The sequence below is a fragment of the Coturnix japonica genome, chromosome 2 (genome assembly GCF_001577835.2).
Source record: "Coturnix japonica isolate 7356 chromosome 2, Coturnix japonica 2.1, whole genome shotgun sequence".
Taxonomy (NCBI): Eukaryota; Metazoa; Chordata; class Aves; order Galliformes; family Phasianidae; genus Coturnix; species Coturnix japonica.
The window spans coordinates 6,804,273-6,825,828 of record NC_029517.1 but is presented as its reverse complement, the minus strand read 5'-3'; the positions used below and the strand labels follow the sequence as shown (position 1 = coordinate 6,825,828).

At 36.8% G+C, this 21,556-nt stretch overlaps 1 protein-coding gene across 1 annotated transcript in view; it reads left to right on the top strand.

The window, feature by feature from the left end:
• The window catches only part of PAXIP1 (PAX interacting protein 1), a 29,861-nt gene extending 9,082 nt beyond the window's left edge, over positions 1 to 20,779 (top strand). The window contains exons 4-21 of the mRNA XM_015852840.2: positions 648 to 711; positions 1,534 to 1,647; positions 4,386 to 5,030; positions 7,031 to 7,745; positions 8,446 to 8,540; positions 9,481 to 9,576; positions 10,113 to 10,250; positions 10,938 to 11,059; positions 11,582 to 11,766; positions 11,889 to 11,932; positions 12,671 to 12,738; positions 13,123 to 13,225; positions 15,313 to 15,481; positions 16,680 to 16,780; positions 17,452 to 17,586; positions 17,670 to 17,745; positions 18,259 to 18,319; positions 18,769 to 20,779. Coding sequence (XP_015708326.1) covers positions 648 to 711; positions 1,534 to 1,647; positions 4,386 to 5,030; positions 7,031 to 7,745; positions 8,446 to 8,540; positions 9,481 to 9,576; positions 10,113 to 10,250; positions 10,938 to 11,059; positions 11,582 to 11,766; positions 11,889 to 11,932; positions 12,671 to 12,738; positions 13,123 to 13,225; positions 15,313 to 15,481; positions 16,680 to 16,780; positions 17,452 to 17,586; positions 17,670 to 17,745; positions 18,259 to 18,319; positions 18,769 to 18,784 — 2,947 coding nt within the window. The 3' untranslated portion in view covers positions 18,785 to 20,779. The remainder of the gene's footprint in view (positions 1 to 647; positions 712 to 1,533; positions 1,648 to 4,385; positions 5,031 to 7,030; positions 7,746 to 8,445; positions 8,541 to 9,480; positions 9,577 to 10,112; positions 10,251 to 10,937; positions 11,060 to 11,581; positions 11,767 to 11,888; positions 11,933 to 12,670; positions 12,739 to 13,122; positions 13,226 to 15,312; positions 15,482 to 16,679; positions 16,781 to 17,451; positions 17,587 to 17,669; positions 17,746 to 18,258; positions 18,320 to 18,768) is intronic.
• The last annotated feature ends 777 nt before the right edge of the window (positions 20,780 to 21,556 follow it).

Sequence of the window (21,556 nt, the reverse complement as noted above, 5' to 3'; positions counted from 1 at the left end):
GATGAGCAGTCAATGGTAATGGAAGAAAGCTCTGATAAAGACTCAGCTCCTATGTGCTTTACTTCTTGTGCTTAGCATCTTAGCATAGAATTGAGGGAGATGTTCTGGGAATGTTTGTAGTATTACCATAATTGGTCATAATGTTAAAGATGTCCCTATCCAGTTCATGCCTTTCTTCCTATTTTTCTTCTTTATGCTACTTTCTGCAACTTGAATTGAACATGAATCACATGCTTTAACAAACAAAGCATGAGAGTACTATGCACATTGTTTTATTTCACAGAATGACCTGGGTTGGAAGGGACCTCAAGGATCATGTAGTTCCAACCCCCCTGCCTGGCAGGGCCACCAAACATACACATTTACTAGATCAGGTTGCCCAGGGCCCCGTCCATCCTGGTCTTGAACACCTCCAAGGACGGGGCATCCACAACCTCCCTGGGCAGCCTGTTCCAGGGCCTAACCACTCTCCTAGTGAAGAACTTCCCCCTAACATCCAACCTAAATCTTCCCTTTTTTTAACTTAAAACCATTTCCCCGTGTCCTGCTATTGTCAGCCCTTTCCAAGAGTTTACTCCCCTCGAGTATTTCCTTTTAGTGTCTCTCAGAAAACTCATTTATTTACATCCTTGACACCTGCTGTCCAGCGTGAATGGCTTCTCTCCAGAATCGTGTCAGACGTTTTTTGGAGTTACTGCCTGTCTCTCTCAGGTAAGAGGTGAACCATGTTTCAGTGTACAGAGTGCGTGTGATGCTTCACTTTTCAATGGAGATGCAGTTTTCCAGTTGTAACTTGACTTCTTTTGTGCGTGTGCTTTAGATGAATTAAGATCTTAAAAAGGTTTTTCACCTGGAAATAGTTTTCCACTGAAAATGAAGGCATGAGCACTCAAAACTGAATGTTCAGTCATTAATATATCTTGTATTCAGCAGTGTGGTGACTCTAAAACGAACAGTACAGTATAAAATCTTTGTTCCTATTTTTCTGCTTAGGCATTAGCGCAAAATATTCAGACAACTTGATATACATGCTTTGCACTGGAAGCTTAATAAGGATGCCAGTGAGTAAATTGATGCAGAAGTGGCTTCAGTAGGTTGTGTTCATACCCAGGTAAATGGCTCAAACACACAGAGCTGGACATCAGCATTAGAAATGAACCTTTATTTATGTAGGCTGTTAGTTTGATCTACTTGTTAATAAGCTTAAAAAATTCACTGAATATAATAAATAAATCCTGTTTGCTTGATCTCTGATGTTTACCTACTGTGAAAGGAGATATACTAGTGTTCTGTGTTAAAGAAGTAAAGAACTTCCTCCCCTGTATGGGCTAAAATGATTGTTAATGACTTTTCCTATTGTGTCTTTCTCCATCACCTCCTTTCCTCTGTAATTTTCTTGCTACTTTTGTATTTAAAGGTAATAGGTGATACATTTGCCATCCTCATTTAAAAATCTGGCTAGAACTGCACTGACATTCCTCACAAAGAGGGCAGCTGGTTGCACAGAGCTAAAAGGCTTCTTTACCTCCTTAGGTTTCATCTGAAGACCGAAATACGCTGTGGGCTTTGATTACTTTTTATGGTGGGAATTGCCAGCTGAACCTGAATAAGAAGTGTACTCACTTGATTGTGCCTGAGCCAAAGGGGGTAAGAGTTTATTGCATGTACAGTTCTTCCTCTTGTTGCTCTTGTTTGCTTCTGAATAATGACAGATTTCACTTCTCCCTGAAGTTAAGATCCTTCAGCTTGTTTGTTACACTTAAGCAGCTAAATTCAACGGTTATGCACTGCAGTTAATCTGTTGGTCTTTATTTTCTGCATGGTTTTAAGCCTCATTAATTCAAAATATGTCCAATTTCATACTGTCATTTGTGTCTCTGGTTGAATAAATCGTATTATTCTTTATTTTGTTTGTCCTAATCTAATTTGACATATAATCATTAGTGATGATGATTTGTATATCTGTAGCTAGAATCAGTGGAGGGGAAAAAAAAAAAAAAAAAGGATACAAGTTAGAAAAATTAAGGAAAATACCCTTAGATGTTATGCCCTGAAAGGAGAACAGTATGGAAGGAGGAAAAGATTTCTTATTTTCTATTAAATACAACTCTAAGAGACTTCAACACTTTCCTTTTAAAGAGGACTAAGCTGTGTGCAGCATTTCTGATTGACAAAGTAGTTATGCTTTAAATCACTCCCATGTAGGACATGAAATGTTGTCTTTATGCAGCTGGAGAAACTGAATCAGAAAGATTAGGTAACTCAAAGCAGCACTGAGCCCATCAGAATAGCCTTCTGTACCTTGATGGCTTTGGTTCTAATAGTTCCCCTGAAGTGTTCAGATAATCATCTTTCTGAAGAAGTAACACTTGTAATTGACGTAGTGCATTTGTTCAGAGATGAAAAATACTTAGAAGAAATTGAGGCTCGCTTAACAAAAATGGGTGTGTAGATTTTTCTGGTTAATGCAGTGAATGAAAGAAGCTTTTACTGTAATTTTCTGCATTATATTTTATCCTTTAATAACGTGAGAACATTTTCATCGTCACTTTTTAAACTCAGATCAGTGAAAGAGGCTATGTGGTGTAGTTATTTGTAAGTAACTCTAAAGATCTATATAATATCTCCTTACATTAATATATAAAGCTTTGTCAAGTTAAATTTTATACAAATTTAATGTTTTATTGGTCCACCAACAACCCTTTTAGTATTTCAAAGTTAATATAAACTAACTGAGGAGGAGCAACATGCAGCTATTGAGATGACTTTAAAACCTTAACATGCAATGTGTAGGAAAGTGCTTTAGAATTAATCAAGGGGAGATGCTGGGAGAAGGGAAAATTGCTTATACAGTGTGGGTAATGCTTGTTTTTTTTTTCCTCTATTTCACTTAAAGCTTTTAGAAGAGCCATATTTTCTTAGTATCGCAGAGTGCCCAGGGTTGAAAAGGACCACAATGATCATCAGTTTCAACCCCCTGCTATGTGCAGGGTCGCCAACCACCAGCCCAGGCTGCCCAGAGCCACATCCAGCCTGGCATTGAATGCCTGCAGGGATGGGGCATCCACAACCTCTTTGGGCAAAACCTGTTCCAGTGCATCACCACCCTCTGTGTGAAAAACTTCCTTCTAATATCTATTCTAAACCTTTGCTGTGTCAGTTTAAAATCATTCCCCCTTGTCCTATAACTGTCCATGCATGTAAACAGTCACTTCTGTTATTTTGTTGAAGTCTGATTTATTTATTTGTTTTTCTTCTGTGGGTACTAAAAGGCTGTACTGTATGCCATCTTAGTTGTCTTTTCCATCACAGCAATTTGGAATGCTTGTTTGAAGGGCATTAGTAACTAAAATTGAATTTGTAATGGACAGTGGTATGCATTTAAGTGTTACCTGAAGTCATAGGCAATTTTAGAATAAGGGCACTGCCTTCAACTTACCACCTGAACAGAAGAAAGCACGCTGGCATTTCATATCTTTGCTTTGGGGGTATTCAAGGAATGACTGGATGTTGTGTTGAGGGACGTGGTTTAGTGGAAGCTATTGGTAATAGGTGAACAGTTGGACTGGATGATCTTTTAGGTCTTTTCCAATCTTGGTGATTCTATAATTTGCTTCTGCTATGAATGGAAGCAAAGGTATTATGATTATTTCAAACCCATCTAGGCCTGCTGCTGTGACATCCCACTACAAGGGAGACTGCAGCACTTTGTAATGAATAGTTTTGACGCTCATGAAAGCTTGAATGACTGCTTTGTTTAGACATGAGATGATAAAGAAGGGTTCTTAATAATGTTCACCACACAAAAAAACAAAACCTTCTATCTGCAAATAAACTATTTCATCTGTAATCTCTTTATTGGGTATGAATGACAGTTTCATTGTAGGAAATAAGTCTAGAGAATCATTAGATGGATTTAATTTCCTCTGTATGCACTGATTGTTAATTTACGTTGTCTGACATATGAAGAAAATCCCAGTTTAATCATTTTAAAATATTAGATTCTGAAATTAATTTCTAATCTCATACTAAAAGCTTTTTTCACTGTTTGGATATTTGTGAGGAGTTCCTATCAGAGAGGACATTTGAACACACAGAAAATACATTCTATGTGCACATCTGCTTAGTTAGGAAAGTTAAGTGGTGAAATCATAGGGAGGAATAAAACATTCTACTTTGTCAGTATTGTAAGCTTTCATTGAAATATATTTAGTTAATACATGGACAGAAAAGTTACTGTAAAGATAAGGGACAATCTCTTGTGATCTGCCTTTCTGTACCCTATCCCATCCCCACCATAAGTAACTGTTCGGTTTTTTTTTTTTGGTTGTGGGGTTTTTATTTGTCTTTCAATGAAATGTTTTTGTCCTTTTATTTTTTCCTAGGAGAAATATGAGTGTGCTTGTAAGCATGACAGCATTAAAATTGTGACACCGGAGTGGGTATTGGATTCTATAGCTGATAAGGCTAAAAAGGAAGAGACTCCATATCATCCTCGTTTAATTATATACGAGGAAGAAGAGGAGGAGGAGGAAGAAGAAGAGGAAGAAGCTGAAAATGAAGAGCAAGATTCTCAAAATGAAGCTAGTACTGATGAAAAGTTATCAAGCCCGGCATCTTCTCGAGAAGGATCACCTTTGGGTGACCAAGGTTTTTCACCAAAATCTACTACTGCTGATAAGGCAAAAGGGGAACTGATGTTTGATGATTCTTCAGATTCTTCTCCAGAAAAGCAGGAGAGGAATTTGAATTGGACACCAGCTGAAGTTCCACAAGCATCCACAGCAAAGCGTAGGTTGCCTCAAGGAAAAGACTCTGGGTTAATTAATTTGTGTGCCAATGTCCCACCTGTGCCAGGTAATATCTTGCCTCCAGATATGAGAGGTAATTTAATGTCTTCGGTACAAGGTGCCCAAAGTTCTGACCGACAGGAGATGATGTCTGCGTGGAGTCCAGCAGTGCGGACGTTGAGGAATATTACTAATAGTGCTGATATTCAGCAGATTAATAGACCATCAAATGTAGCGCATGTAAGTGTTGGATTTTTTGTTTATAAGATATTGGACCTGTTATTAGGAACTAATATTTCCAAGAACCTAAGTTTCCTTTTATTCTCCAGTAGTACAAGAAATTAAATGTGCCACTTAGAAGTTGTTGCCACATTAGTAACTTCCCTATAATATAATAATTATCTTCATTCCTAGCAGGTTCATGGAAGTAAGAATGCATGGGGAAAAAGAGTTGAGTAAAGCTGTGTTTAACTATGGCTTGGTTTAGAGTTTCCCAGTATATCAGCATTGGGGAAAATAAAAGGTTAATTAATTTGAAGCTTCTTCAAGCTTCTTATTCAGTGCAAGGAATTATTAGTGGTATAAACATGTAAAAGTGTAAAATTGATTGTTCTTATAATAGGTCCAGTTCTATTCTGTTCTGTTCTGCTGGGCATCATTAAGTTGTTAGGCAGCATAGTCAGGATTATGATAAAGTCCTAATTTACGACTTCTTTTGACACTCGTAGTTGAAATAAATTCGACACAAAAGCTGCGATTATTTTTAGAGGAGAATAAAAATTGTGTGAGCATGCACTGAAATAACCTGCAGCGTCGAAATCCTGTTTATGGAAAGAGAATGTGGGAAAAGCAGGTGCTGCTAAATGATAGGCATAACTTTAATTATTCTGCTGAATTAATATTGAGATGTTGGTCTGAAAGTCAAAATTTCAAAGGCCCTGGATAATGTACAACATTATAGGTGGTACTCAAAGGAAACACAGGAGGGGGAGGCACTCAGAAACATTGGTTCTTTGTTGCCTGTATGAGAAGGAAGTGCTGGCTTCCTTGTAAAACTCAAATTCCTCCTTTTAGTGCCTTGAACTGCTGAAGGAGTGAGATTTCTGGGTAAGTAATGAGCAGAGTAGCCAAAATTTTGATAGGGTGGTCAGTTCTTTCATGTCTAATTACAATGTTGTCTACAGCAGGGTCATTGTACTATATAAAATACTCTTTAGTGGCCTCACATCAGTGTTTTTGCACAACTAATGCTTATGCAGACACAAGGCAGTTGGTGATGTGATTCAGTTGTTCTGTGCAAGGACTGTGATGTACAAGAGCTGTTTTCAGGTACCATGCTTGGCTGCTGTATGAGTTAAGGTGCTAGCTCCAGTACTTGGAGGAAATCTTTGCTTTTGAGAGTTGTGAAACTGCCTCATGGAAGGCAGATCCCTCTGGTATCTACCTATCTCTCTTAATCTGACCCTCTGGCATAGAACTTCCCTTTGGCTTGGTTAAATTATCCTCCATCTAGGTTAAGTCTCCCTCCAGGATTTCTTTACTGTAGGGGTGGCAGAATGCAGGAACAAGCTTCCTCCTTCTCTGGCGATACTCAGAACCTGCCTTCTGGTTTTTAATAGCTGACTTTAGTAGGAATTTGCCCAGATTTCTCATTGCTAACGTTTCCTCTTGCTAACTTGTTTCTGCTCTGTTAATTATAGATCTAAAAATGAAATTCCAAATTACTTCAGTACTTTGTATCAACTGAGTATCTTTTTTCTCTCAAGAACTATTAGTGCTGAGAAAATCCATGTTTTTCTTTCTTATTTTGGGACACATCTTTTAAAATGTAGCTGAATATATTTGAGAACAAAGGCTTGCATTAAACTCCCATGTTTCAAACAGCACTAATTAATGGCAGCTTTATTAATGATTTTGAAGTAAAAGAAAATCTATGGAGCTCAACTTTGAACTTAATGGGCCAAAGGGGTTGTAAATCGAGTATTACAGTTGGTCGAGCTGATGAGTATAATTACTGATACCTAATTAACCGTCATAATGCATATTATCAAGAATATCCATTTCTCTGCGTGTAAGTCTTTTTACTTTGGGAAAACTATTAGCACTTAAGGTTATTTCTTGAGCTTAGTATGTATTTAAGTATAAGATTCTGTTAAGAGAGCTTTTTCCCAGTAGTTGTTTATATACTTTAAAAACTGAATGACAACAAAAAGATCACAAAACTAATCTTTGTTTTCTAGATATTACAATCACTTTCAGCACCTACAAAAAGTTTAGAACAGCAAGTAAATCATAGTCAACAGGGACATCCAAACGCGGTGCTGTTTAGTCAAGTGAAACTAACACCAGAGACACATTTATTGCAGCAGACACATCAAGCACAGCAGCAACAGCACCATCCTCTTTTACATCTTCAACCTCAGCAACTTATGCAGTTGCAGCAGCAGCAGCAACCCCAGATATCCCAGCAGTCTTTCCAGCAGCAACAGACTCATCAATTTTCGCAACAGCAACAAGTTCATCAGCAGCACCAGTTTGCACAGCAGCAGCTTCAGTTTCCTCAGCAGCAGTTACATGCTCAACAGCAGCTCCACCGTCCTCAGCAGCAGCTTCAGTTCCAACAGCAGCATGCTTTGCAACAGCAACTTCATCAGTTGCAGCAGCAGCAGCTACAGCAGCAACAGTTGCAGCAGCTCCAGCAACAGAACCTCCAGCAACAGCAGCTACAGCATCAGCAGCAACAAATTCAGCAGCAACAGTTACAACAGCAGCACTTACAGAGATTACACCAACAGCATCAGCAACAGCAAATGCAGAATCAGGCAACGCAGCACTTAACTCAGACATCTCAAGCACTACAGCATCAAGCTGTAGCCCAGCAGCAGCAGCACCATCAGCAGCAGCAGACACAACTGCAGCAGCAGCCACTCTTTGGACATGATCCGTCAGTAGAGAGTTAGTAACATTACCTTCTGGTTCTGGAAAGAAATGGTTAATGGCATGATGGTATTTGGGTTAGAATATTGAAACAACAACTAAAAACAGCTCTGTGTTTGCAATATGGCAATGTAATACTTAAACTCTGTTCATGGCTCAGGACCTGTTTTAATAATTGTCATGCTGACATTTAAATTATAACAATGTCCAGAAACCTGAAAAGCATGAGAGTCCTGAAAACTTCTTATTTTCAAATCTATGCAATGAAGTATAGAAGTATCTGTGGCATGAAGTATATAAATTATGCTGTGAGAGCAACATTGGCCTGTGCATATTGTAATGTCCTTCAGTTGAAAGAGGGGAATGGAGAAGCTTTCAAAGAGGGTAACAACTGGAAAGGTAGCTTAAATTTTGGAAATGCTGGCTCCAAACTAATGGGGAGTCAGCATCATATAAAAAATTGTTACATCTGGCTTTGAATTCTGTTCATGCCAATGGAACTGAAAGCTCTTTAATTGTTTTGATCATAGATGATCTGTATATTCCTCTCAGCATTCATTTTTGCATCCTGCTTTTTCTACAAGACTTTACTTCAGAGTTGAATTCAGTTTCTAACTTGGTAATAGTGAAGATTAATGTAGTGAATGTGTTCTGAGATGAACTCTGCAGACTTCTAAGTATTTAATTGTCTCTTCTTTTATGTGCCAAACTATTCCAGTTCCAGAAGATTATTTCCTGCTGGGTTGTGTCTTTGCAATTGCTGATTACCCAGAACAGATGTCTGATAAACAGCTGTTAGCAACCTGGAAACGGGTAAGATTCTACTGTATTTCCAAAGAACTGTCATAACCTTGCTCTCATAGTAACTGAATCCTTAAAGGAATAACTGGAAATATTTTGGCTCTGTGCACTTTTATTTAGATATCATTTTGTTTAATGTTTATGTTCTAACTTAAATGAATATCATTCTACTACAGCAGACCAAAAAAAGTAATAAATGCTTTACATGTGGAGTTTGACTGAATTGGGTTTTTACTCACAGCGTTAGCTAATTTAGAGCATTAACTGTTTCCCAGCTGTTTATGCTTTTAATTAGACAACTGTAGTGCAGTTAATGTAATATAGTGCAAATGTAATATAGTATTGCACTCTGACTTAATTGAATAATTTTTTTTGCATATAATTTTGGCACTTAGTAGGCTATGAGGTATCCACCTGGGTGAATAAGATAAAGGAATAGTGTTTCTATTTTTTGCCAACTTCTATTTTTCAGAAAAATCTGATTGTATCCTTTCCTAAATGAGAGGACTTTGATGTTCTTCAGAAACTTCTGATGGATTTTATAATTGAATTTTCCCAACAATTTTGCATAATCAAGTAAGCTGTTGACGTTTTTAACAGCACTTGTGTTTATTGCTGAGATAGAATTGAATAGTTCGTGAAAAAATTGCTTAATAGTTATATTGCAAAAATAAAAAATGAGATTATTTTTGTTTACATATATATTTTTTTCATCTTATAAAGTTAAACTTTTTAAAGTTCATTGAAAAGGTACATATTTAATTTTGTTTTTTCCTTTTTTTTTTCCCCCCTGGAAGCTCTGAAACTAGATAACAAGCCTTTTGGGGGGAGGAGGGATAACTCTTCAGTGAAATATTTCAATCTCCTAAACACTAGACCTCATTTCAGACTGTTTGTTTCTTAGCATAACTTTAAAACTGTTTGGTAACTTCTTGTTTTGTTGTTTCCCCAGATCATTCAAACGCATGGTGGGACTGTGGACCCTACGCTTACAAGCAGATGTACACATCTTCTGTGTGAAAGTCAAGTCAGTAACATGTATGCTCAGGTAAGCAAATTAGTAACCTGTATTACTAAGTCATTGCTAGGTGTGGGTTGCAAGGGACTTTAAATATCATCAGATTCCAGCCCTTGTGCTGTGGGCAGGGTTGCCACCCACTAGATCAGGCTGCCCAGAATCCTATCTAACCTGGCCCTGAATGCCTCTGGGGATGGAGCATCCACAGCCTCTCTGGACAGCCTGAAATGCCTGCTTTTATTCCCTTAATGAAAAGGTGGGGCGTTTTCAGTATGTACTTAATGCTTTAAGTGTAAAATAAAAGTCTCCCTTGCCATGATACACTCTTTTATTTAATTCCACGCCCCCCCTCCCACCTCTCTAAATCATTTCTTATTTGTAACATGACAGGCTTTAATAATGTGTGTGGTAGTTTATTTCAGATAGCACTAAGTAAGGTTCTGTGAGAAACAGGGTCATGAAAATGCTCAGAAAAACAGTCACTGAAATAGAAGATTTATATTGTAGAAAAAGTCTGAAATGAAATGAAGATGTATTTCAACTTTTGTTTATGCATATCTTCATAGGCACTTAGAGAAAGGAAGAGGTGTATTACTGCACACTGGCTGAACTCAATCTTGAAGAAGAAGAAGATGGTGCCACCTCATCGAGCCCTTCATTTTCCAGTGGCGTTTCCACCAGGAGGAAAGCCATGCTCTCAGCATGTAAGAAGGAAAAGCTTACCTCTAAAGAATGCTCGCTTCATTACACGAGCTTTATTAAATTGTAGCTAGAAAGTGCTTAGTCAAAGCAAAATGCACGTTTCTTTTGTCGTATCAGTAAAAACTTATCATAATCTTAGTCTTATGTTGATAGGGGGTATACTACCATATGATCCAGAGTGCTCTGCACATCTTGCTGAACTCTGAGAGCTAAATATTTAACACCGATGTTTGAGGCTTCTCTTAGAAGGAGGAAAGGTACAAAGGTAATGTGAGTTATTCATAGCGACATGACAGGAATCCAAACCTCTTACGTCTTCAGAGACAGTGCATCTAACATTTTATGCTGCTTTTAAAACAAAATTGGCAATTTCTTAAGTATAAAGAAAGAATGGCAAAAAATGAAAACTTGATACGACTAAGTGTAAGGAAAGTGGGTAAAAAGTTATATTTGGTTATTATCTAATGATAACAAAGGTAAGAAGCCTGTAATTTATATGTATAAACAGATTGGTTTTTAATTGTATGTTATGTATGCAACAAGCCATATTTAAGTGCCTGCATACCATAGTTAAGATGTATGTTTCATTAATACGTTTAAAAAGTTATTAAAATAGAAATACTTTCAACAGGGATGTTTCATAAGTACCTTCTACTTTCATTTATTTCTGTCTTTCTGTCTGTATGTAGATAATCTCTGTGACAGGATTTGTTGATAGTGACAGAGATGACCTCAAACTGATGGCGTACCTAGCAGGTGCCAAATACACAGGCTATCTATGTCGCAGCAACACAGTTCTCATCTGTAAAGAGTAAGTGGTTTATCTCCAAAGTGCTCACATCCTCAGTTGCTTCTTACCACTTAATGTGTTTCTAATTGTGAAGTACTGATCACATCTAAGAATGTTTAATTATTTTCGTGATTGGAAAGCATTAAACTTATTGATGGTGCTTCTTGAAGATAATTGCTGTGTGCTTCTATTTTAAATTTGGCTTAAAAACTGGCAAAAGGAAAGTCATTTCTTGTGTGCTGTTTTCGATTATTTTGCAAGTGATCTTAACTGTTGTCAGTAAGTAAATTACGTTGGGGTTGGGAGGGGAGGGTGGAATAATTGTTTTTAAGTGCTGGAGGAGGGAAAACTGTGTTTGGGAGGCAGAAGTTCTCTGCTAATTGATATTGCTTGTTTTAACATGTAGAGCAAAAGTATTTTTGCCTGCTTTATTATTAAAATAGATAACTGGCCAACAAAGAAATACTGATATTTAAGTCTATAAGTATAAATGCTATGTATCTGTTTTATTAAAACCTTTTTTCTTCATCTCTGAATGATAAGACCCAGTGGCTTGAAGTATGAGAAAGCCAAAGAATGGAGAATACCATGTGTAAATGCACAGTGGCTTTGTGACATACTGCTGGGAAATTTTGAAGCTTTACGGCAGATACAGCACAGTCGATATACAGTGTTCAGTCTTCAAGATCCACTTTCTCCTAGTCAACATCTAGTTCTAAACCTGCTGGGTAAGTGTCCCAGAATTCTATGATCTGTAGCATTTGTTTATATAAACCTGTTTAATCAAGAGAAGCATCTTTATCCTTACCATAAATAATTGTGCACTTCTGTGGTGTTCTTCGTTTTGTAGATGCTTGGAGAGTCCCATTAAAGGTATCACCAGAACTTCTAATGGTATGTTTAGTTATACAGCTGTTTGTGTTAGATTGCTGCATAGTGTTTTTCACATCTGAGCACGTGTGCATTTAGTGTGAGGAGACCTGCCTGAAGAACCCACACAAACTGTCTTGGTGGCACTTGCTTTTAGTTGTCTGTTAGCATAAATCTTAAAAATAATCTTTTGTGGAACTAAGAAACTGCAGCGTATTATACAAAATTACTTTGGAAATATCGTGGCCTAGTTCTTAACTCTTTGCTTTTACATAAGACCTTTAGAAGAGGCTTTGTATTTTGGAGTCAATATCTAACACAATAACATTTTATATTACACAAAAATGCTTCGATCTAGCCTTTTGCATACCTCAGTCCATCTGTATACTTTCCTAAAGACAGGTGCTTAATAATTGTAATAACTTAATTAGTACCCAGATCCAATTTAAAGTATTAGTATAATTTGTTGACTTACTACATTTCAGCTTTAAAAGTAGCCACTATTTCTGTGTCTCTTACTGTGACTTTAGCTTCAAAACAGTCTTACACTTGCAGTCCCCTGTGAATTGGTATTATAGTCCATTAGGAATCTTAATTTTCTTTTAAGGAGTTTGTGTGTTTAATGCCTTCTCTAGCATGTCTTTATCATTTCTGTGTTTGAAGTATGATCTCAGAATGCTGCTGTACAGTTCTCCTGTTTCAGAATAGAAGTTGGGCTCCCTGCTCAGTTCAGGTGTAAACATACAGATGGTCTTTTTTCAGGGTGTGAGGTTGCCTTTGAAACCAAAGCAAAATGAATCCAGTCTTCAGCCATCTTCCAAAAGAGCCAGGTAAGAACAATCAGTGCCGATAGTCCCTCACTACTGTACCTTGTAACTGTGAACTGCTCAGCATTCTGGTTCCATGCCATGCCCTGCTAATTGAAATAACTAGTAGCATTTTTTTTTTTGCATATTGCCAGCTATTCAACAGGCTGAAATAGAATAGTAACTAAAGAGCAGAATAGGAAGAGAACTGGGAGAGAGCAGAATCAGGAGAAAATGCTCTGTTCTCAGCATAACAATTTTTTTTTATCTAGAAGATTGATCCTGCCTGATTCTCATTCATCTTTGTATTTTCATTCCTAAAATTTGCAGGAGTGTGCTTGTCTGTTTTTAAAGTAAGACAGTGTTTCACTCGGACTTACATTGTGCTGTATTTCATGCGTTTTGTAGGATTGAAGACCTACCACCGCCTACTAAAAAGCTTACACCAGAGTTGACGCCAATGGTGCTCTTCACAGGATTTGAACCTATGCAAGTTCAACAGTACATTAAGGTGACTTTTGCATTTACCTCTTGTAAACTATGTGGAAGCACTTGTGTTCTTGTTTTCTAAGACTTGATTAGCCTGCTTTTTTTTGAATAAAAACTGATACTGCAAGTGAAATCAGAATGTAGATTTATGTGAAATCAGTTTTGTTTGATAATTTTCCTGCTTTAGTTTACTTCATGCTTTTCTGCTACCTTCTTCTTCACTATGGTTGTTTTAAAAGACGAGGCCCTTTCATGTTTTGTGATGTTTTGTTGTTGTTTTTCTGTTGTTTGTTTTAATCAGCAAACTTCACAACCAAACTTTGGTGAGGAAGGTAGTGATTACTGTACTAGATAGGACCCAGACTACTTCTCATATAATCTCACATGCTTCAGAGGAAGCTGATAGGAGAACTAATGGCACACTTGAGATCATATGTTCCAAAGTTTTGTTCAGATCTTTCTTAAATAGCTCCCAAAACTGAATGATGTAAAAATCCAATCATTCCTTGAACTTTAACAATCACTAAGTATTAGTTCAAAAATAGTTTTTCATTTGTGATTTGTCACACGTTGGCTGAAATTTGAGACACAGAGGTGGTGATTTGTTTTTTTTTTTTAACTGCTGACCCCAGTAGGGCGTGAAACATCTTGTTGCTTTCACCTGCTCCAGATAAGCCAAAGCAAATGAAGACTAGTTTGATTCTCTGTTTCTTAGAAGTACATGTCACTTAAGCATACCCCAAATAACCTATTTTCTTCTTGAAAAATACTTTAGGTATGATCATGTAGTTGGAATTTTGAGTTTTTTTTCCATTATGGTATTTTTATTTGAAGCTTGATAGAACTTTGAAACATAAATAATTTTTCAGTTTATCTAGCTCAAGTTCCATTGTCTTCTCCCCATTCTGTCATGCTGATACCAAGTTGACTGTATGAAGAATGTTCATTAGAGCTATGGCTCACAAATACATCAAATAAATTTTTGGCCTCAAGGCTTGTAATGTTGAAACCAAATGTTGCAGGGATAATACCATTAAAAGTGTCAGTGTTTGAATACCTTCCTGAGGCAAGATACCTCCCATCTTCTTGAACTGGAGATTGTCTTTTTTTTCCTATACGCCCAAACGGATCCTTGAAATCAGAATGCAAATCTTGTAAGGTACTCACAGGTATACAGTGTTTGAGGTGAATATATATTATGGATGAAAACAACAGCTTGTACATTTCAGTGTGTACAACTTTAGTATTCACAGTGTGTTTTTGCATATCTCAGAGGAGTTTAGCAGTAGAGAGATGCAGTGTATTGGATAATACTTTTTTGTATCATCTTGATGTAAGCTGTCAAAACAAGCCAGCACAGTAAGGAAAAGCTTAAAACATTGTCCCTGTCTAACTTGTTTGTTACTATCAGAGCAGTACAGAGGGATGCCAGACATATTTCAGGGCTTCTAATGCATGCAGTGAGCCTTCTTGCTTTGTTAACATCTGATGTCTGATGTAATAAAATCACCCTCTTATGTTCAATTTTAATGCTTAAAAATCATGTGCATCTTAGCTGAGATGTCAACTCTGATGAGGTAGTTTGGGTTTGGTAATTCAGACTTAGTAAAAAAAGTGGTAGTTATTCAGTATCATCTAAAATATATAAGAAACAGATGCATGTAAAATATATGTGGCTTTCATGCAAGGAAATTTTGTCCTCTATGAATAAGAGTAGCAAAGTTAGGTTTACCAAAACTGCAGTGAATGTCATACATTTTGTAGAGGAAAAGAGCAAAATCATTACATTTTCAGCCCATAAAAACCCCCACAAAATTAACTTGTATCTGTTGATTATTTATCTTGTATAAAAAGTAAAGCAGTACCACATAGCTCTCATTTTAGATAGATGTAATTAATATCTGAGAATAGCTGGATCTTCCATAGCTGTAAATTCTGTTCATTAATCACCCTTAGTAAATGAATTCCTACAATACAGAAACCTCTTACATTTTCTGTTTCATGAAGAACTTAGTTTTGTTTGATGGCAACGTTATGATTCCATATTCTGTTCTTTCCAATTGGTAACAACTGTTCCATTCTGATTTGTATTTCTTTTACAACTTTCAGAAACTGTATATTCTTGGGGGTGAAGTAGCAGAATCTGCCCAGAAATGCACCCACCTAATTGCCAGTAAAGTGACCCGCACTGTCAAGTTCCTGACTGCAATATCTGTAGTCAAGCACATCGTAACTCCAGACTGGTTAGAAGAGTGTTTCAAATGCCAGAAGTTTGTTGGTAAGCTAAGCTGCGATCAGTTCGTATTATAAACCTAAGGTTGTTTGATTTTAGTGTGTGAAGATGGCCTTCATGCTTTAAAAACCCTTTCTTTGTGAGATTTTGAGTTTTAATGTCTCTTGAAGATTCTCTGTAGGTTTCCATTTTGAATGCTGAGGTTTTTAAGTTTATAGCAAGTCTGACCATCGTAGTTCAGAACTCACAGAGGATTACGTGCTAAGTTTAAATCTGTTAGACTAGTAAATTGTTTGTATTTCGATTAAGGTAGAAGGTTATGTTGGTATGATTAAAGCTGTCACAGGACTGACATCTGTAAATAACAAAACAGTTTATTTGAAAAGGATGCTGGATCTGAAGATTTAAAAGGCTGGTTATTTGCTTTATTATTGTTTAATGCTTTTCATGTAATTTGGTTGGAAGGAGCAAGCATGTAACATTGCTACCTCGATCACAAAGATTTAAATCTGTGAATAACTAACCAGTAAATTAGCAAACATTTGTATTAATCTGAAGACAGCAACTTTCTGGATTCAGTGTCAGAGAACTGAGAAATCAGTCCATTTGAAAGCTATTAGAGGATAAATAAGGTCTGGGGATTTAAAAGGATGACTGTTTTGATGTAGTACTTGTTTACTGAAATGTAGTTCATTTGTGGGTTGCCTTTACTTCTGTACATAACATAATGATGGAGAATGTGGCAAAGAATTGCAGGTTGTCAAAGCTGTCCCTGGGAAGACCAGTTTTTTCTTAATATTCAATTGTTTTTGCTCTTTGAACTCGATTGTGTTGAATTAAATCTGATTTTGAAATACGCTTAACATGGCTTTGTAGAGTGGTGAAGGTAAGATTGAAATACCATCCCAAACTTAAGAAAGACAATTAAAAACAATCAGCTGAATAACAGGATAAAGAGGGGAAGTAGATGGAAAGGTTTTTCTTTTAGGGCTGTATGAGAGCTTGAAGACAGTTTTTGGGCAAGTGGAGGAGTCTGTGTAACAGTGTATGTTGCTAGATAAGGAAGTGTGGAGCTGTTTTATTCTCCAAATAATTGTGTGTCATCCTAATAAAGGGGTACTATAATCACATTAAAATTACTGTTTTAGCATTTAGAGTCACTCAGCCACTAATGTTTTCTCATTGGGTTAGATTTTAAGTTATGATGGTGTTGCAGTCTTTCCTGTATTTGTTACTCTTTCAGACGAGCAGAACTTCGTGCTGAGGGATGCTGAAGCTGAGGTGCTTTTCTGCTTCAGTTTGGAGGAGTCCCTGAAGAGAGCACAAGTAGCTCCGCTGTTCAAGGTAGGCAGTTTTGAGAACAACATTTAAAACACTTGGAGCTTTTCAAAGAGACAAACTACCTAAAAAGTGTATTTTTACAACCTGTACCGAGTAAGCATTATTAAATCTGAATAGTACATTTCAATCAGTTTTTCAGTCCTAGCTGATAAACAAACTTGATCTACTTGGTGATCTGTTCATCTGTATCAGACCCAATCAAGTTGCTGGATGATTTTTACCGGGAAGTAATATATGTAATTAATGTATAGTTATATTTATTTAAAAAACGAAAGCTTTAATTAAAAGTTACTCAGGTTTTAGGAACCCCCTGGGCATGCTTGTACTTGACGAAGCAAGCAGTGTTGTTCTAAACAAATTGCAGTTATTTGGGTTTTTTCCTTCAAGAAGTGGTAATATAAGGTTTTCTGGTTGTTATTTGGAAGGTGTTGGAAGAGGAATATTTAAGCTATTAAAATTTAAAAAAAATTACAGGTTTGCCCCTCTAGGGAAAGCAAATGAGCAGTAATTAAAGACAACTCATTAGCTGTTGGATTTGTTGCTTTAGGCCACTGTAAGCTGTTTACGGGCAGCCAATGATTGCATTAAAGTTCATCCATAAAGAAGCACGAATATATTGCAAACATAAGTTAACAAAATAACATTTCTTGTTGCTCCTTTTTTTCTCTTTGTAGGGAAAGTATTTTTACATTACACCTGGAATTTGTCCCAGTCTTTCTACCATGAAAGCTATTGTGGAATGCGCAGGAGGAAAAGTGTTATCTAAACAACCTTCGTTTCGAAAACTCATGGAGCATAAACAGAATAAAGTGTGTACAGTGTTGCCTTCTAAAATTTACTGGTAATATCTTATCATGTTGTTCTGAGCTTACAATTGCTTTCTTTCCTTTAGAGTTTGCCGGAGATAATCTTGATTTCCTGTGAAAATGACCTTCACCTGTGTAGAGAATATTTTGCTAGAGGCATAGGTATGTATAAACGTATCATTGTGATTTGAACAATAAAGATGTAAAATAATAACAGTAAAAATTAATGCAAGTACAGATACCTGTTGAAGATGTCAGATGGTAGTAGAGGGGTATGTGGTCAGTCCCACAGGTCATGGAGAAGTCTGAGCCAGCTGATTCCTAGGTATTTCTAATATGCATATTTTCTAGCCAGGTCACCACAAATCTCTGCTAGAGTAATATTGAACGTGGGGTTGCAGTCCTGTGTGATGCATGATTGTCAAGTTAAAGATTGGAGGTTTTCAGTTTAGAGCTTAAAGACATGCCATGTTTATCAGTAAACCATACGTTCTGAAGGTAGTATCTGTAGTATAAAGTGTGTGGCTAAAAGTAGGGTGCTGGTAGTGATGGGGCCATATTCCCTTTTGCCTTTGCATGAAGAGCAGAAAGGTACTGAATGGCTCCTCCTGATGAGCCTGCGGAAGAAGCGTCTTTGTAAGAGTTTAACTGTATGCATGTTTCTGATATTTCCAGATGTCCACAATGCTGAATTTGTCCTGACTGGAGTACTTACTCAAACACTGGATTATGAATCATATCCTTTTTTGTGTGCGGGCTATCAGCTGCCTAAGGAAAACAAAAGTTTTTCTTAATTAGGGACTAACTAAGTTCTAAGTTTTTATAGGCTGTGCAGTGTTTACTTGATAAGAGCACAGCTTAACACCCGGAAACCTAGTTTAAACTCCAACTGGGGTTACTTTTTAATAGAAAATACCTTAGTGGAGATGGGGTGCAGGGTTCTCAGAAAGCATCAATAGTAGAATATTAAGCAACCATGGAAAATAAGTGTCAGTAAGGAAAGTATCTGCATGGGTAATTTGTAGTTGACAATTAGGTTTTAGTAAGGAAGATTATAATCTTTGTTTGATAAGTGCATTATAGGACCAGGTAAAGGGTACTGTATCTTTATGGGTGTGTTTTATACTTGTCAAAGTTCTGTTTTACAGTCATTTCTTAAAAGTTGTTCTTTCTTAACACACGTACATATAAATTTACTTGAAGGAATAGTAAACTGCCTTAGTGCTTCGGAGCCCATGGAGCATTAAATCTAACTATTCAGCCATTGTACAAAGTAACTAAAACTTCCTGTGGATGCTGTTTTCCAGCTGTTTGCCTAGGGATGAAGAGCAGTTTAAAGCAGGGAAGCAAAAATAAACTGCATCATTTTTAGGATGTGTAATTTTATTATGAGGAAACATAATTTACTATGTTTTGTATTATACTCCCGTTTTAAAAGATCCCCCTTTAGGTATCACAGTTAGCCAGTTTTTAAACATTTTAACGTTAATGATGGTACTTCAGCCAAAAGTGTAATTTGGGTGTAAAAATAAAAGGGCTTGCTGTCTATTAAATTATGGATGTTGAAGATGAAAATGTTTTGTACTTTATTTTTATTTCTTATACTCTATTTTCTTTTATATTGATATTTTGCCCACATTTTAAATAAATGTACTTTTAAATGTTTTACTCTATATTTTAGTGGTGGTTCATTTTTTTGAATACTGTGCAACAGTGGCACTCTGGTAAGAGTAAATTACTCAAATCTTTTTCCAAGCAATGTAAACTTATTTTGAACTTATTTTTATCAGGTATGTTTTAATATATAAAAAACCCAATGCTTTAAAGGGGAAATTGTTAAAAATTTATAGATGAGTTTTTACTGAAAAAGAAAAGCTTGAAGGAAGGAGAAACTATAACCCCACATAGTGTGCTGTTGTGATAAGCTTTGTTTGTATAGTGAGTTTTACTAAATAAATATTAAAAATGTATATTCAGTTGTTCTTCCTGACTCACACACAGTTCTAAATAAATCTGATGTTTTTTAGTTCTGATTCTGGTAGAAGGAAATTGTCCTAAAAACATTTATTTGATCAGCAAGCCCATTAAACTCTAGTGGGATAGTGCAGATATTCACTTGTCTGCATAGTGCTGGGTGTGTCATAGCAGCTTGTGAGCCATTCTAAGAACAATCCAAGACTTAGGAGATAAAGCTTACTTAAAACAATTGCTTATCACGCTGTTTCTTCTAACACTTTGTATTTCTATGCAGAACTGTAATACAGGGAAGGTTTTTCACTGTTGCCTTAAAGGGAGGTAAGCAGCTATTTTTAGCTTCTGCAAAGCTGACTGCAGAGAAGTTATTAATTTCAAATCTCGTTTGTGCTATGGCTTAGAATTTAAATCCACCTGATATTTGACCACTATTTCTGTTGCCTTTTTTTCCCCCTATGCCTCAGTTCAACAAGATGCTTAAGCAAATGACAAATTCAAGCTGTAAGAACACAGAGTAAATTTCAAGATGAGTGAAGTCCCATAGAGGTCAGTACTGTGCTTCTTGCCTGTTAGTGCTGGCTCTGGGTTCCTCAGCTACTGTGATTTATCCTTGTATTCACCATTTGTTTTCTAAGTAGTAAGGAGTTACATGGTGATAAGAGCAATTTCTGCCAGCCTGACCTTTGGTTAGGCTGACAAAATTCAGCCACCTCCTCTCTGGGCTGAACAAAATAAGTGACTTCAGAGACTAAAAGTATGATATGGGATGGGAGAAAATAGCACTTTTCCCCAAATGCCATTTATTGCTTAGAAGCAATAGTAAAAAATAATAATAGTAAAAGGAGTTATTTTTTGGTTAATGGGTTTTCTTAATGGCTTTAAGTTGTTCAGGCAGACAGACCTACCTGGTATGTCCTCCCTTCCCTGTCAGTGGAGGGGGAGCATAGCTCTAAAACCTGATGTAAAGACCTGTGAAAAGAGCACATCTCTTAATGGAGAAAATGGTATGTTGTTTTTTTTTTTTTAATTCAGATACGTTTCTGAATGTGAAATAGTGAACCAAAGCAAATCTGTGCTACTCTCTGTATGGCTTAAGGCTTTATTCATTATACTAGTTACCAGCATGCAGAACGTTTCTTGGTGCCTTTTCCTTTAGAAAACAGCTGTTGTAGCTTTTGAACTTTTAAAAATGCTGTGATACGCAAACGCTTCTTACCTCAAATAAATACTTCCTACTTATCAAGGATTCAGTATATCTTGTGTATATCTTGCAGATGATGGATTGCCTTACGAAGTGTAGGGCCTTATTTCAAACAGCGGCACGTGTAGAGTAGGTGTCACCATTTAACCGTGCATGGAATCAAACACAAGACAGGATTTCATACCACCAAGGTCTGGAAGATAGCAAGACCTACTAAGGCAGCCCTTGGAGAAGGAAGCTTTTTATGGAGGGGAGGAGAGGTAGAAAGAAACCAGATTTGAATGTGTTAGAGGTTTCTGTCTTGGCTGTTAGACTCAGTTATTCCTTTAGCTCCTGGTAATGGTTCTCACCTTTGTTAGGATTAGCCTCCACATTTTCCATAACCAAGCAGTGCTGAGGGTACATAACACCTTTGCCAAAGACTATTCTAGTTAAGAGATGTGTGAATGCAATAGCATCTGAAAGGTAAATTTCCTTTGTATGAGAACTATCCAAAATGCTGTCAGATACTGCATTGCTTGAAGAAAAGCAAATGCAATCATGGAACAAATGAACCCTGTGGGAAACATGAGTGGTAACGCATCTGTTTCATCATCAGTGGAGACAGTGTGTTTATTTAGCCAACATACAAGTATGACTGATTTGATTAACCTTTCAATTAGAGTAGAAAACAGAACCTGCCAAGAAATAGTCTTTCAAGAACCACAGGAGCTGTCCAGAGCCAACTGGCTTGCACAGATGTTACTGTGTGTGTGTGATTAGTGGTAGGGAAAGGGTTTGATGAAGTTTTCTGATACT